The sequence below is a fragment of the Mauremys reevesii genome, linkage group 4 (genome assembly GCF_016161935.1).
Source record: "Mauremys reevesii isolate NIE-2019 linkage group 4, ASM1616193v1, whole genome shotgun sequence".
NCBI lineage: Eukaryota > Metazoa > Chordata > Testudines > Geoemydidae > Mauremys > Mauremys reevesii.
This window is the reverse complement of record NC_052626.1, coordinates 29,692,058-29,709,229: the sequence shown is the minus strand read 5'-3', so window position 1 is coordinate 29,709,229 and position 17,172 is coordinate 29,692,058. Positions and strand designations below refer to the sequence as shown.

The 17,172-nt window shown below is 44.3% G+C and overlaps 1 protein-coding gene across 6 annotated transcripts in view; it reads left to right on the top strand.

Moving 5' to 3' along the window:
* Window positions 1-17,172, top strand: part of RIN3 (Ras and Rab interactor 3) — a 102,811-nt gene that overhangs the window by 74,149 nt on the left and 11,490 nt on the right. For all 6 annotated transcript variants that reach the window (XM_039538650.1, XM_039538652.1, XM_039538651.1 and 3 more), the window contains 2 exons: window positions 1,370-1,678; window positions 16,989-17,120. In XM_039538650.1, the coding sequence (XP_039394584.1) occupies window positions 1,370-1,678; window positions 16,989-17,120 (441 nt within the window). The remainder of the gene's footprint in view (window positions 1-1,369; window positions 1,679-16,988; window positions 17,121-17,172) is intronic.

Here is a 17,172-nt window from a genome sequence, read left to right as displayed (position 1 = left end):
TACAGTGAGTGGGGTTTACACATAGCACCATCACCTTCAGAACAGTCACAGGCTTCATCTTAAATAACCCACACATAGCCTGAGTTTCATCAGAGGCTAGGACCATCTGGTGGAGGTTCTGGGCCTCTATCCTGCCTCAGAGCTCCACCTGAACTCCTCTGTTCCTTTGTCTGCAGGGTCCCCACTGGTCACTGCTCTGGAACCCCCATCCTTCGAGATGGGAGAGGTTCAGAGCATGGAGAGTTATCTGCCTAAGTTAATGCTCACTTAGAGGAGGAATCTGTTTGTTATGGCTGGAAATGCAATGCTGCAGAAACAGAACTCCCTTCTTCCATGCCTCCCCCAACTCGTAGTTGGATGATGGGCTCTATTCCTTCAGACCAGCGAGAGGAGGGTTTGGCCCAAAGTCAGCAGACTCCTCACAGGTTAAACTTGGCCAGGGATACCTCTTTTGAGGGCAGTGGGGATTTCCATGGGAAAAGTTTTCACTCTGATTCTTCTCCAGACTAGCTGCTCATGCACACAGATTGTCTCCCTTGTAACCTGTAGTAGAGTCTTTAAAAGAGCTGCACGTCATGCCCATAAACATAACTGCTATGTTTTCATTGCTCCCTGTCTGAGCGGCTGCACTGTTCTGCAGTGCCATTGAACCATATTATTGTAGTAGGCAACAGGCGTAATGCAATTTCCCGCAGTTTCTCAAGCTTGCTGTTGTCTGGATGTTTTTTTTTCTCCTGTTGAATATTAAGCAAGTGTTAGGAAATAGGCTTCATGGGCCATATTCACAGATGACGTAAAATGTGGTGTAAATTACTGCATATCGGTAAGTTAGTGTAACCTACACGAGGGTCTGGAAAAGCAGAGTTGTTAGAGGAAAAGCAACCAAGAGCGGTGTGGGAAAGTGGGGTTCTGCTTTACTTTACACTTCCCCTTAGTTGGCTGTCCCATTACAGGATAGTAATGCACTTGTAAAATGTGTGTCACACTACTGCTTCCTTTAATGGAGTTACTCCTTCAGTTCAACTGGTAGAAGTCTATGTTTTGATATTGTGCTCTGGTTCAAACCCTGCCCGTGGCCTATGGTGGGTATAGTTACACTTCCCCCACCAACGTCTGCCCCTTTGGTGTGTAAATTACCTGTGGCACACCTACTGAATGCCAGCCTGATGCAAATGACACTACTTTACCAACTGCATTTATATGCATCCCACCTGTAACTGACACTGTCCTTTAAATTTGCTTATGACATGGCCCAGGTTCTTGCATGGGAGTTACACTAGGTTGGTCTAGGGATGCATCTGTGCTACTAAGTTAATTTTTTTTCATGGATCCCATGTTTTCTTATTCCCCTCTCCCCCTTCCTATGCAGAAGTGATTGTCGAGTCAGCGTTGTACAAATGTGTCCTGAAACCTTTAAAAAATGCCATTGATTCCTACTTACGGGAAATCCACAACAAAGATGGATCCTTACAGCTGCTGAAAGAGAACCAGTTGGTCATACAGAACACAACCACCACTGACCTGGGTGTCACCACCAGCGTGCCTGAAACTGTTGTGCTGGAAAAAATCCTTCACAAGTTTACAACCATGCACAAGTTCTACTCCCCAGAGAAGAAGATTAGCACACTGCTGAAATCCTGCAAACTCATCTATGACTCCATGGCTCAAGGAAACCCAGGTACAGTAGAGGTCTATTAAAAAATTTGCTCTCCCTGTCCACTCCATCTCTGCTTTGCTTTTTTCATGGCTATGGTACCCAAGAAAAAAGGGTTTTGTTGCAGTTACATGGAAAGATTTTGGTTTGATAGTGAACTTGGTGGCTAGTATGTTTACTATAACTCCTTCATGGAGGTATGCTTAGACTTAATCTGTTAATGTTTGCAAATTACTCTGAGATGCTCAAATAGAAGATGTTATAAGATGTACCCCAAGAGAGTCAATGTTCTTTGAATCAAAGCACTGATAATGAGGTCCATGACTATAAGCTGCATTGATCATCATGTCTGTCCTGCACAAGTGTCACGGGTCCATTCAAGTGCCTCCTCTTGGCCCACAGGAGTCTGCTGTAAGGGGATCCAGCTTTTGGATTCCATGTATTTTAAGCCTCTGGAATCTGGATGGAGCTTGGGCACTGGCACTGTCTTAGGGCTTCTTGGCGCACTCTTGGAGTACAGATCTTCTGTGTGGCGCAATGTCCAGTCCCTGGAAGCAGTGCTAACCCCTCAGACTTCCCCCATACAAAGAGATCTCTACAAAAATAATAAAACCTGCATGCATTTCCCTGCCTCAGTTTCCTCATAATTCCAGACCATTCCTTGGGCTGGGGTCAGGGTCTTCTAGTGCCATTCAAGGATCTTTTGTTGCAGTGCCTGACTTGGGTTCTGAAACATGGAACCTTCTCCCCCAGTTTGCCTACTCTGACCTTGGTTGATCTGTTCCCTTCCTCTCTACTTTCCAAACTTCCTGTGTGGTTCCCTGTGAGTCTTCCCTTCCGTGAGTCCTTTTATAACCTCCTGTTTGGTAACCTCTGTCTCTTTGTCCTGTGTGAGAAAGTTACACTCTATCCACTTCCCCACACCTTTCAGACAAGAGGAGGAAGTATTTTCTCCCAGCAAAAGCAAACCCATTGTCCCAAAGAGCTAGTTGTTGCATACCAGCAGCCCACCATTGTCCCTCGTTTGGGAGGTTCATGTTGAAAGGTTTGTCCACAATGGTGGATACACAGAGACAGAGAGACATTAATGATACATCAATTTTCATATTAACAACTGCATAATAATTTCATAACAACAACCAGAATTCTTAAGTTGTCCAGACAGATTTCCTAAATTGTCACAAGTATTCACATAGCTCTCCCTAAACTCCCAAAGTCCTGTCCCACAATGCACTGGACTAAGTGTAAAACCTGAGAGGGGTTCCCTGGGGAAAGTCTCTTGGGTTTTGTCTTTCCAAAACCTTGGCTGAAATGTGCAGAAGGTGTCCCCAGGACATTGTGTAGGTGCAAAGTGTTTATATTGTTTGTTACTATTTCATGATTGCTTCAGTAGGCTTAGAAAGCCATTATTGCACTTCTCTAGTGTATCTGTCCTATCAAGACAGACTTTAAATGTAATAAAATATGTTTGGACACATTGTGGTGGTGTACACAGCACTGTACGTTAAGAAAATTCATCATCATTTTAGTCTTAAAAACACATTTTGAATTGACTGGCCAAAGTGTTAACCCTAAGTGCCACATATCTGGCATAATCTCCATGTGATTCTTGTGCATTGCTTCTGAGATATAACTAGAGCTATGTGAAATTCAGAATTTCTGTCCTATGGGCCATTCTGATATTTCAACATTTGTTTTTGTCTCAAAGGTCAAATTTTGAAAATATTTGACTCAAAAATGTTGAAACGTTTTGTTTTAAGATTTTATCAAAACAAAACACAGCATTTTGACATTCCTGAAATTGAAGTGTTTCATTTTGGTTTGTTGAGCTGGAATTTCAAATCAATTCTACAAAACATTTACGCTATCTTTCCCAGTTCAGCTCATTGCCTCATGGGAGCTGTAGGTTCGAAGATTGATGGCCCCATTCTCCCCAGGGGCTAGATCCTTGGCTGGAATGTATCTCCCATGATGCACCCAGATTCATATGGCTCCCATAATGTGCCATCCAGTACGTCAGAGGGAAATCCATGTTGCATTATAACAGATATAATCCTCCAGGGAGTCTAGTCCATAGAAGAGAGTTGGGGTCTAAACTACAACTTCCATAAGGCAATGAGCTGATTGGGAAAGGCAGTTTTATGTCTGGCCTGATTCTGATCTAAGCATTTTGGGGTTGGCTCAACAAAACAAAATATTCCAATTCAGGTGAAACCAACCTGACACAAAATATTTTGTTTTGATTTTCCTAACAGCAATTCAACATTTTTTGGCAAAAAATTTGCAGAAACTGCATTTTCTGTCAAAAAAGCATTCCAGTGGAAAATTCCCAAACAGCTCTAGTAATAAATTTAACTAAGTGCGTTAGGCTGTTCAGAACCAGATTTCACTGTGCTGGAAATTCTCTTTATCCCTCCTAGTCACCCAGAGAATAGGAACCCAATCCCTCTCATTCTTTGGGCCAGCTTCAAGTCCAGGCAGTATTCTTGACATAGGAAGAGTACACTCTGTGCTCAGCTTCCTGTATCATTATCTGTACTTCATTAAGTGCCTTTTGCTCATCACTGAATCAGTAAGTTTCCCATCTTTTCCAATTGCAGAGCAGATGGAGTCTCAATTCAACCTTTCCTTGTGCCAAAAAGACAAAAGTCTAGCTGTGACAAGAATGATAACTGTAGAATAACAGTAACTAATTACACTATCTGGTGTGACTTCCCCAGCTGGCTGTGTTTCCTTTGTGCTAATTCAGGGACAAGTCAGGTCTGAGAATCTACCTAATATTTCAAGATAAAACACAATTGCATCAATGTCCACCTGATTTTGTGTCATAACCCTGCAAAACTGCCAATTTCTTAAGATTTTGTTCCACACACATACATTAGCCAAGTTCATTAAGAGGGTTTCGATGGGTTTCAAGTTTGCATTAAAACTAGAGATGAGCCCAGAGAGGAACACATTATATCTCTCCAGACTTTGCAGTGGGGAATTCAAACCAGAACTCTGAATCTTCACACCTGTGAAGTCTGGGAAAGTTCAGAACCAAATCCAGTAGCTGAGGTTCACCTCTATCAAAACCCCAAGCCAGGGCACTTTTGTGTGGTTTTTTTTCAGCTGGATTGTGATAATTTCACAGAGCTGTAATCAAAACCAGGATAAACCCCTATATGCATGGTAAGAGAAGAATGTGTAAGCCCAAGGTAGAAGGCTCAGTTTTAACCATGCTGAATTCCCAGTTTCTTAAGATGAGATTTCAGTATATACATAGGTCAGCCCAGCCTGACTTAGAAGTTTCATGACCCTTTCAACATTCACAACCGTATTTCTAAAAACTGTGAATCCCCATTCCTTATTTGTTCATAAAAATCAACAACAACCCAGGGCAGTTCCTAATTATTCCTCAAGTTATAACTGCAGAGCAGAAACGTAGAGTCTCCAGCTTTCTCGCTGGTGAAGCAAGGAAGACAAATGTGTGAGGTGGAAGTAGGGGGATGTGTCCTGGCAGAAAATGTTGCTCAGCCCACATATATGCAGACTTGTTAGAGAGCTTTAACCTGATGTCAGAAGTTTAACTTGAACGTACACAATAAAAATGCACAGTAAGTTTGCTGCAGTTAAATTCCCCAAAGCCCTACTTGCTATGTTTAGAATTTAAACACAATGGGATAGATTCTCATTTGGTGAAAACTGAAATAGCTCCATTGACTTGAAGTCAAAGGAGCTATGGCTCTGATCCACTATTTTCAGACCAGTACAAAGTATAGCTAAGACAAGATCCATCTTTCTTGTCCATTCCTTTCACCATACCACCCTGTGAAGAGGCAGAACTCACCACGGAAGCAACTCCTTGTGGCCTGGCATGGTGTACTGGTTCTCTCCCCTTTGGCGCCTCTTGCCAATGGCCACACTGGTCCTCTGCTGGTCTGCCCCTTCTTATGCCTCAGCTCACCAGCCAGGTCATCTGGAATAATAAAAAGTCCAACAAATCAGTGTCCAAGACCTTGTATCACGTCTTCAGCCCCAATTCTGGGCCTGTGGTCTTCAGTCCCTTTTCTCAGGGCTCTCTGTCATCCTTGTCCCCTCCTCCAGCCTCATGCCACCATACCAGTGGCTGGTAGGGGAACCCAGGCCTGCCCACTTCGTCACAATCCAGCCATGACAACTCCTTGCTGCTGCCTTCCTTTGGTTCTTCCTACCCAGCCTTTCTCGGGCCTTCTCCCCTGCTGCAACTTCTGTAGGGTCACCCTTCTGTCATGGCTGGTGCACTCCAGGACCTTCCCTGGAATCCCTCAACAAAATCCCAAACTAAAAAGCACAGTCTTAAAACCCCTTCTGCCCTTTTGGGGCTTGACCTTTCATGTCTCCACTGGATGCCTTCCAGGGCTCTCTACCTGTAAATTCAGTTCCTGCTGTTTTGTCAGGCCTTCCCACCAGAGCCTGCTCCACTCTGCTGTCTCCCCCCTAGCCTCCTGCCACACTTTTCTATTCAGGAGAGGATCCCAGGACCAACTGTTCCCTTTGGCTTCTTCCATGAGCCTCCCAGTCTCTTCCTTCTCCAGGGTGGACTGATTTAAATCACGGTGATTTAAATAATGATTTAAATAATTGATTTGAATCAACTTTTCCATTTGTATTTCAGTTATTTTCTAAAGAAAGGTACTTTCTCATTGGTCAGTATAATCATTAAAACATGTTGACATACAACTAGATAGACCCTTTACACTAGGTTTGGCACATCTTTTTGCCACCTAGTGAGATCACATGATGGAGTCTCCTGGAGTCAGAGGCCAGGTCTTAATACCTGTGGTGACTTTGCCAGTCTCTTGCCCCCAGTAGCACAGCCCCACACAGGATCAAGCGCTTAATACTGTATATGGCCTGTTGTGCCAGATTTATAAAGCTTGACCTTGAAAGTTAATTCCCCCCTCCCCTCCCCCCGATTCTTTCTTTATATAGAAAAGCAGCCTTTAGGTTCAAGATAGGCTCATACATTCAGCATATTTCTTAAATGTGTTAAGAGATTTTAATAAGTTTAGCCTTTAACATATTTTGTAATAAATTCAGATTTCATGTTAAATAGGTTTATTTTTAAAAAGAAAATCAAAGAGTATTTTTGAAAAAAAAATATAAATCCATTTTTTTAATTTAATTTAAATAATAAAATAAAACAATCGGATTTAAATGAAAAACCCCTTAAATTAATAAAAATGGATTTATATATATATTTTTTAAAAATACTCATTGATTTTTACCCAGAGAGTAACTGCAGAGCTCCTTGCGCACTATCTGCAGCCTCCTTTTGCTCTGAACTTCTTCTGTTTATAGTCCTCTCCCAGCACCTCCTCAGCTGGGCCTCATCCTCCATTAAGCCTGTTCCACTCTCCGGGCACAGCTCTGTATGTCAATTGTCCTCTTAGGCCCATTCTGAACCCGTGTGGGATACACACACCCTCTTCCTTGAATCTCTCCATTAGCTCCCCTAGTTTTACTGCATCAAGGTCAAGCTTCTTGTTCTCGTTTCCCAGGCCCTCCACAATGCTGCCCCTCCTTACTTGTCTGCTCTTGTGTCTCATCATGTCCTACTCACCTCCTCCACTCTACCCGCATGCCTTCTCTGGCCATTTGTCAGCTTCCTGAACAAGCATCTCTGCACCTTTTACTCTGACCTTCATGCACAGAACTGATCCATCAGGCCACTACCCTCTCCTCCAAATTCCTACTCAAGACACACCTCTGCTACCATGCTGGTGAGAAATCAGCCAATTAATTATGGCTAGGTCTATTTATAACCTTTTTTTTTTTTACAAATTGCACATTTATATATGTGTATATATCACTGTATTCCTCTGCCTACCCCTGCCTTCACATCTCACTGGTCAGATTAGATTGCAAGCTTTACAGGGTAGGAACCATAGGTAGCCCCATGTCTTCATATATGTTTATACAGTGCCCAGTGCAGCAGGGTGGCAGTCCTGCTTGAGGCCTCTGGGTTTTTCTGCAATATATATAATGTGGCAGCACCTGGGAGCCTCAGCCAGCTGTACAAACATTTAGTAGGTGATGGACCTTTCCTCGGAGAGCTTACGATCCCAAAATAACAATGAAACAATCGTGTAAGTAACAATAATGTGCAGGAAAAGGCTCAGAGAAGCAGATTTTGGCCTCTAATGCAATCCTGCTCTTCTTGCTCTGCTGAGGCTGTGTATCAGGCACATACTTTGCATGGTTATACTCTAAAAATAGCAAATCAAACAGTGCCACAGTTTAATGGATAATGTAAAATATGACTCACATTGGGTGAGTCTGTGGTGGCTGAGAAGAGAGTCCTTCACGTTAACTGCAGCACCACCTCTCACAGTGTAAGGAATTTAAGCAGGATGGGGAAGTCAGCTTCATCCCGGAAGGCACAACAAGCTGTAAGAGCTGCAAAGAGTAGCCTGGAGCTCAGATCTCCTTAGCAGGGCTGCTGTCAGTGGATACCAGTTCTAGCTGTGGCTGTAGTTGGATGTAGGATGTAAACAGCAATTCCAGCCCCTGATGAGGGACTCTACAAATTGGTTAAGTCAGCTCTAGCATTTGCAGACACACCATCGGCTGCCTCCTTCAAGGGCAACTGGCAGGGGCGGCTCCAGGCCCCAGCATACCAAGCACGTGCATGGGGCGGCATGCCGCGGGGGTGCTCTGCCAGTCGCCGGGAGGGCGGCAAGCAGGGTGCCATTGGTGGCATGCCTGCGGAGGGTCCGCTGGTCCTGTGGCTTCGGTGGACCTCCCGCAGGCGTGCCTGCGGAGGGTCCGCTGGTCCCGCAGCTCCACCGAAGCCGCGGGACCAGCGGACCCTCCGCAGGCACGCCTGCGGGAGGTCCACCGGAGCCGCGGGACCGGCGAGCGGCAGAGCGTCCCCCGTGGAATGATGCCGTACTTGGGGCGGCAAAATGTCTAGAGCCACCCCTGGCAACTGGGCACGTAATGAGAGCAGGATAACACTCATATCACATGTGCCCTGTGTTCTTGGAAGAAGCTCGCAACTTCCCCATTCTGTTTTACCCTGTGTCATTCTTCTAGCACAGATCCTTTCCCCTAACAAAACATGAAGGGCCTGATTTGCTGTACAATCAAAATCAGGCCTTAAATGCTTCAAACTCTACTCATAAGGACTATGAAATGCAATGCAGATCTGGGGTGATAGTGAGACAGAAACATGCAATGTGCTACGGAGCAAAGAGATGACAGTCCTTCGCTATAAGGAGCTGGTAAGACCACAGCTAGAGCCCGGTGACCCGTTCTAGGCACTTTGGTGCCTGAAAGTTGTTGGTATGTAGGAGGGAAATGAAGGAAGAACAAAGATTAAGGAGCTACAGGGATTGGTATAGAGAGAAATATTGGAAGAGCTAAGGTGGTATAGATTAATCAGATGACTACTAAGCCTGCAAGTATATGAAAGCTGGAAATGCCAATGCTGGGGACAGGGGCGGCTCTAGCCATTTCGCCGCCCCAAGCACGGCGGCACGCCGGGGGGGGGTGCTCTGCCAGTCGCCAGTCCCGCGGCTCCGGTGGACCTCCCACAGACGTGCCTGCGGACAGTCCGCTGGTCCTGCGGCTCCAGTGGACCTCCGGCAGGCGTGCCTGCAGATGCTCCACCAAAGCGGCGGGACCAGCGGACCCTCCGGAGGCACGCCTGCGGGAGGTCCACCGGAACCGGCGACCGGCAGAGCGCCCCCCGTGGCATGTCGCCCCAAGCACGCGCTTGGCGTGCTGGGGCCTGGAGCTGCCCCTAGTTGGGAAGAGCAATCATTTAGGGTGGTCCAAGGAATAAAGGAACAATTTTCTAACAGGAATAATCCGTGAGGGGAAGTGGTGGACACTTCCTCATTTGAGTCACCTAAAATTGGACTGAACAAGCACTGGATCATATACTTCAAGGAACAAGTCTGCACAGGCTTGGGGGATGGACTAGGTGAATTTAATAGTCCTATTTTGTAGGATTCTGTGCTTTGAACAGTTAGTATGACTCACACGTACTGCGCTTCTAGTTTGAAAAGAACAAGAGTGTAGTAAGGTCATATTGTATTAGAAACCTTTCCTCTCCCTGTTTTTGGAATAAGTTTTGTTGTCCCCTGTAAAACCAACCAACCCGATGAACATTAATTGCACCCTGTCCGTTCACTTTTTACGTAGGGTTCTGCAGTTGATAATGGCAGGTACCACTGAGCAAGGCATAAACGGAGTAGCATACCTGAGCTACTGTTTGTGTATTTGAAAGAGGATTTAAGCACTGGAGGCATCAGCATAAACAGTTTATGCTGAAGCGATTCTAGAATCTATTTACAGTGAATCCAAGATGCTCCTGTACATTGCTCACTATCACATGTTGCTTACCAGGGAGAGAATAATGCCATGTATAAGTTTTGCCTTGTAGCGGACAGAGGCCTGGCAGAAGATGTTGTATGAGGGCTACTGTTAATGATAGCTGGTGGATTGGAGAGTATCCTTTATCTCATATGGTACAATTACTGCTTTGGGTTAAAAGTGCCAATATGAATTGATGCCTCTGACCTATAAATTAAGTTAGTGGCCCCCAAACATTTTAGTAAGGGGACCCACCAACTGCATTGTGTCTTTGTTGGCAACTCACTCAGGGTCCACATTTGTAGGGGGTGAAGGCCAGTGTCCTCTTCCTCCTTCTCCTCCTTGTCCTGCCCAGGGGGCATCAATTCCCCTGGCACTGCAACCCTAATCCCAGTCCGGTAGGGGGTTGCAACACCCAGAGCAGGAAGCCGGGTCCAGCCCTATGGGGCAGGAGCTACTGCTGCAGGGTCAGAGTGAGGTGAACTCACTCTCCAACGCCTCCACTCCCGCCCTGGGGACTCCCCCCTGCACCTCATTCCTAGGAGAATGTTGTAAGACTTCATTCATGTGTGTTTTCAAAATGCCTTGAAAGCATTGGATGGATGGATGATGCAATATCAGTGCAAAGTATTCTTACTATATTATGATTAGGCTTGGCAGAATTTGATTTTTATCTTTTTGATGGATGATATCGATTATTTATTTTTAAGCATTTTTTAATTTTTATCTATTTAGTTTTTCAGTCGCATGAAATTATGTGGAGGTCAAACAATAATTGTTTCTTGACAGAAGATGTTGAAATTCAAAACTTTAAGGTTTATAACCATTAAAACACAAATTGTCAACATCACATGTCAAAATATACAAAGTTAATATCCCTAAATCAAACTCCAAGAAGTTCATAAGGAGCATTTTTCTTACTTTTCCTACCTGTAGATCACAGTTAGTTATTATTGATGGAAATATTTTTTTCATCACTTTGTGTGTGTATGATGAAATCAAAGTTTACCAACATTGAATCCTTCCAAGCCTACTTATGATGATTATCAGCCCTACTGGACAGAAGACCCACTGAAGAAGCATATACATGAATGTGTTAGAGCAGAGCCCTAATTTATTTATGGACATTCAGAATTCCAATCGCATTAAACCATGCATTTAATTAATACCAATTCCAGCGCAGCCAGCCGCTGATATTGCAAAGACTTTGCCTTGAGTGTAATAGGATGAGTTTGTAGCAGAGGAGAAGGCTTATTTTAAGCCTCTTATGAATGTTTATGAAACAAATGTTTCCTGTCATTGAAAAAAAGCAAACAAGTCTGATTTGGAGTGGGACGATTCCACCTTGAACTCGAAACAGCAGTTGGGGCAGGGGAGAGGGGTGACAGCAGGATGTAATTCTGCAAGCTGTTAATGAGCTTTTCTGTGAAAGACACGAACTAAACATGGATGTTTTCAAAGGCTGGATGAGCCAGTTACAGTAAAAACGAACTGACCTGTGATCTAAACCCCACCCATGTTGAGTAGAGATGGGCCTGAGCTCCGACACATCTGGATCTGTCCTCCTTCAAACGTCTCAAGGGTTGAGATCAGCCCATTTTAGAGAGAGAGCCAAATCAGCACTGACACAAGCTGCTGTGACTCCATTTAAATCAGTGGAGATGCACTGGGTTTCACCGGGGGCGAATTGGTGTTTATCTTTTTGATCTGCTCTGGTGCAGGAAGAGCCTGATCCTGCAAGGTGCTAAGCAATATTGACTTTGCTGGGAGGTGAGGATGCTCAGCATGTCACATGAGGTGCTGAGAAATTTCTGGATCAAGTAGTAAATCAGTAATATGATGAAAAAAAATCATGAGCCCAATTTTCAATGGTGTTTTCTTAAGTACATATGTGCCCCCTGTTACTGTAGTAGCTAAGCCCCTCACAGCACCTCTGCGAGGTAGGGAAGTACTGTTATCCCTCGTGGGGATACTGAGGCACAGAGAGGCTAAGTAACTTGCCCAGGATCCAACAGGTACTTTGTGGCAAAACAAGGACTTGAACCCAGGTTGGCTAAGGCTAATGCTATAGCCCCTAGACAATGTTTCCTCACAGCGAGTGCTTACAACTGCCACTGATTTCATCTACATTTGTGGAGGCTCAGACATCAGGACCTGTATTCCTAGAGGTAGACTGAAATTAAGTCAACTATTATGTGCAAATTGAGAGTGTATGCCACAAACCTCCCTAGTTTGAGCTCATTAATAATAAAAAAAAAGAGTGGATCTCAGATTCCAATAATTAAGTCATGCAAACAGCTGGAACTGCAGAAGTCTTTCTCAAATAATATTTCTATCATGTCTTAAAATTGAGAGAGGTTTATAATAAGGACTGGTGAGCAAAGCTGCTAACTCAGCTTATGGAAATGAGATAGGATAGAAATGAAAAATCATTGACTCAAAGCCTGGTTGTAAATATAAAGCTTAATCAACCAAACAGAAATGGAGAGATTCTGTAAGAGTCCTGGAAGATTATCATCCCCTGTCAGCTCTAGCTGGCTCAGGGGACTGTACATTGAACTATTCACTTCCATGTCCCTGATTTGAGTCTAGCCCAGGATGGCAGGTTAACACCACCAGGGAGCCAATTGGTGAGCTTTTTGAAAGAAGTTGGTGGTCTGAGTGCAGGTCCTAGTGGACAAATGTTCGTATCACAAACAGATATCCATGTTGGGCATCTCAGCAAAGAGGACACACAAGGGTCATAAAGACTGACTTACCCTCCCCCTCCTAAGGGTGGTCCTTCCAGCTGAGATGTAGGGCAACAGGTTGAAGGCTGCACTCTTGCAGCAGTAGTGTATCTTTCTGCTCCCCAGAAAATTTGAGTTTCCAGGCATGCTGGTCTAGCTCTGTCCACCAGCTACTTCAGAACTTAAATAAAACATTTGAAGGGGCAGAAAAAATGAAGCTCAGTAGGTTCCTTGAGGCTTGATTGTATGCTCCCTCACACTGGTTTTACACCAGTGTGAACTTCATTGATAGCATTATTCCTAATTGATTCTGGTGTATGTGAGATCAGAATCCAGGCCCTTCTCCTTGAGGTTTTTCCAGTACTCAGTGTCTCCGTTGAGTAATTTTCCCAGCTGAATAATACTTTAATAGCAATAATATTAATACATTCATCTTAGATTAATATTTATGGCAGTGATGAATTTGGCCCTGTGTCGCCAACCAACTCAAGCTTTCATAGAAACATCAGCCTTACTAACAGTATGAATAAAACATCCAGCCAGACACTAATCGAACAATGAAGCCCTTTTATGGTTTGGTTAAGGACCTGAAACATCATTTAACTGACTTCACATTTAAACAACAGAAAGTGTTAATTCTACTTTCACTGAATAGAGCCGCAGATTCCTTCTATCATATGTGCTGACTCTGTACAAACTAGTCTAATTTACGGCTTCAGAAGTGAATATAACAGTCACAGCCTCAGGCACTCTGTTTTAACTCATCTGTCTGTCTGCTCATTAGATACATTTTCTGGTTTATTTTAAAGTCGCATTTTTTATCGAGAACTAGGCTTGTATTTGTTTAAAACTCCAGCAGAAGATCTTCCTCTGCCAAAGGAGAACTTATGTCAACTATATATGACAAATAAGGAAAGCTGACTCATGGCAAAGACTTGAAACAAGTCAGTGGGAACAGCTGAAGAATAGGAATTTATTCCCTATATGGAAGGACATCTAGAATGTGGGCCAAAATCAGCCTTGGTGTAATTTACCAAAGCTACATCAGGGATAGATTATTTTTTTTGGAGTCCGGACAAATGATTAAGCAGTGAGACATGTGGCTGATCCCAAACCAATGAAGCCAAGACATGACATAGATGCATAAAAGAGAAAATGACTGAACATTGCAGGCACCATGAGTGATCACAGTGAGATTGAAAGTGATCTTGGTTTATGAAGATGGTACATATCTGGGTATCCTGAAAGATGGACTTGTGAAGCAACCTTATCATGCATATACTGTACACTATTAACAAAAAGCATGCCAATTCAAAATAAGATGAACAGCTTCTAGATAAGAAATGCTGATCTCAGGTTCTTCATAGTTCATCTGATGGAACTTCTCCTTGGATCCTATTTTGAGCTGTAATGATTTATACTGATAAGAGTTTACATATAGTGCCTTTCATCTTAAAGGATCCCAAAGAGATTTATATACCATAAATATGGATCACTTCACAGACTCGCTGTCTCTATATGGATGCTTTAAGCACAAGACCATCCTCACCCCATCAGTATCACTTCCTGTAGAAGGTACGTTTACCTTAGAGGTATCCCATCCAAATATTTACTCAGCCTGACATGGCTTAGCTCAGTAGCTCTGAGGAGAGCTCATCCCAAGGTACCATGGCTATAACAATATCTTAGTTCTGTAGTTCAGGATTCTACATCTCCAACAACAGTGGAGCCAGGTTTTGTAACTAAGGGCAACCAGGGATTTGGGGTGGGGGGAATGAGTGTGTGCTTGAAAAGATGCCATGCATGTACTTAAAAGATGCCGGGGGAAGGTGCCTATTCATAGAATCATAGAATATATGGGTTGGAAGAGACCTCAAGAGGTCATCTAGTCCAATCCCCTGCTCAAAGCAGGACCAACACCAACTAAATCATCCCAGCCAGGGCTTTGTCAAGCCAGGCCTTAAAAACCTCTATGGAAGGAGATTCCACCACCTCCCTAGGTAAACCATTCCAGTGCTTCATCACCCTCCCAGTGAAATAGTGTTTCCTAAAATCCAAACTAGACCTCCCCCACTGCAACTTGAGACCATTGCTGCTGCCCCTGCCATCTGCCACCAGTGAGAACAGCCTAGCTCCATCCCTACCCTCCATCCCCCTTTCAGGTAGTTGAAGGCTGCTATAAGAACGTAACATAAGAATGGCCATACTGGGTCAGACCAAAGGCCTGGCTTGACAAAGTATCCTAGCCCAGTATCCTGTCTACTGACAGTGGCCAATGCCAGGTGCCCCAGAGGGAGTGAACCCAACAGGCAATGATCAAGTGATCTCTCTCCTGCCATCCATCTCCATCCTCTGACAAACAGAGGCTAGGGACATCCTTCCTTACCCATGCTGGCTAATATCCATCAAATCCCCCCTCACTCTTCTCTTCTGCAGACTAAATAAGCCCAGTTCCCTCAGCCTCTCCTCGTAAGTCATGTGCCCGAGCCCCCTAATCATTTTTGTTGCCCTCCACTGGACTCTCTCCAATTTGTCCACATCCCTTCTGTAGTGGGGGGACCAAAACTGGACACAATACTCCAGGTGTGGCCTCACCAGTGCTGAATAGAAGGGAATAATCACTTCCCTCGATCTGCTGGCAATGCTCCTACTAATACAATCCAGTATGCCATTGGCCTTCTTGGCAACAAGGGCACACTGCTGACTCATATCCAGCTTCTCATCCACTGTAATCCCCAGGTCCTTTTCTGCAGAACTGCTGCTTAGCCAGTCGGCCCCCAGCCTGTAGCGGTGCATGTGATTCTTCCTTCCTAAGTGCAGGACTCTGCACTTGTCCTTGTTGAACCTCCTCAAATTTCTTTTGGCCCAATCCTCCAATTTGTCTAGGTCACTCAGGACTCTATCCCTACCCTCCAGCATATCTACCTCTCCCCTCAGTTTAGTGTCATCTGCGAACTTGCTGAGGGTGCAATTCATCCCATCATCCAGATCATTAATAAAGATGTTGAACAAAACCGGACCCAGGACCAACCCCTGGGGCACTCTGCTTGATACCGGCTGCCAACTAGACATCGAGCCGCTGATCACTACCCATTGAGCCCGTCAATCTAGCCAGCTTTCTGTCCATCTTATAGTCCATTTATCCAATCCATACTTCTTAAACTTGCTGGCAAGAATACTGTGGGAGACCGTATCAAAAGCTTTGCTAAAGTCAAGGTATATCACATCCACCACTTTCCCATATCCATAGAGCCAGTTATCTCATCATTGAAGGCAATCAGGTTGGTCAGGCATGACTTGCCCTTGGTGAATCCATGTTGACTGTTCCTGATCACCTTCCTCTCCTCCAAGTGCTTCAAAATGGATTACTTGAGGACCTGCTCCATGATTTTGCTGGGAACTGAAGTGAGGCTGACCGGTCTGTAGTTTCTTCCTTCTCTTTTTTTTAAATATGGGCACTATATTTGCCTCAGCCACTGGTCAGCCTCACTCTGCTATTGGCTTTGCCACTGGTCTCCAAACCAAGTCTGAAAACTGGTTTGATCACCAGTACTATAGAAAAGATCTTTGTTTTCACAGCTTAATGCCCTGAATATAGAAATACTTCTCCTTGGCTCCCAGCTTCCTTGGGGCATCCATTGTAATTTAGTGCTCACAGTACGATAGTCACCTCCTGAAGGAACAGGAAAGCAGGATTCCAGCCCTAAGAACCGCTTTCAATATACTGCTTTCACTATTCCCCATGGTCTGTCTCACATTTTGTTGTAACCCCTGGTTCTACAGTCAGATACAGTGAATGAGGATGAACCCAAAGGGTAGATGAGTTTGTAAACCACTCTGCTGATGGGAGCAACTCAGACCACAGGTACTGCACTTTTGAACAACAACAGACTGAGCTTCAAGAGAGAAGAATTCAGCCTTTGTGTCAATCCACAATTCTCTCTTATTTGTGTTTCATAATAACTAACACATTTTTATTTTAGCTGGTAAAGAATCTTTGTTCTTCTTTGTGTCTTCCACCTGATATTTTGTGCTTGAAGTTTAGTGTTGGGGGGGTGTTTTTGCTTGTTTGACTGTTATTTAATTTTAAATTTTTCAGTGTTCTTTCATTGGCATTTTTGAGCTATGAACCCTTTAGCTGATGTAACCCAAAGGAAATTGTCCAGTAGGAGCCATTTAATGGGAAGCTGGCACTTCTGTATCAGAACCATCGCCTTTCTGGATAACCTGTTGATACCTGGGTGTGTTCCTTTTGGTTGCAGGGAAGCCTTATGGTGCAGATGATTTCCTCCCGGTGCTCATGTACGTCTTGGCCCGCAGCAACCTGACTGAGGTGCTTCTGAATGTAGAGTATATGATGGAGCTCATGGACCCTGCTCTGCAGCTGGGCGAGGGTGAGAAAGAGCCTTCTCTCATGTTCCCTTTTGAAACGATTATGTACTTCTC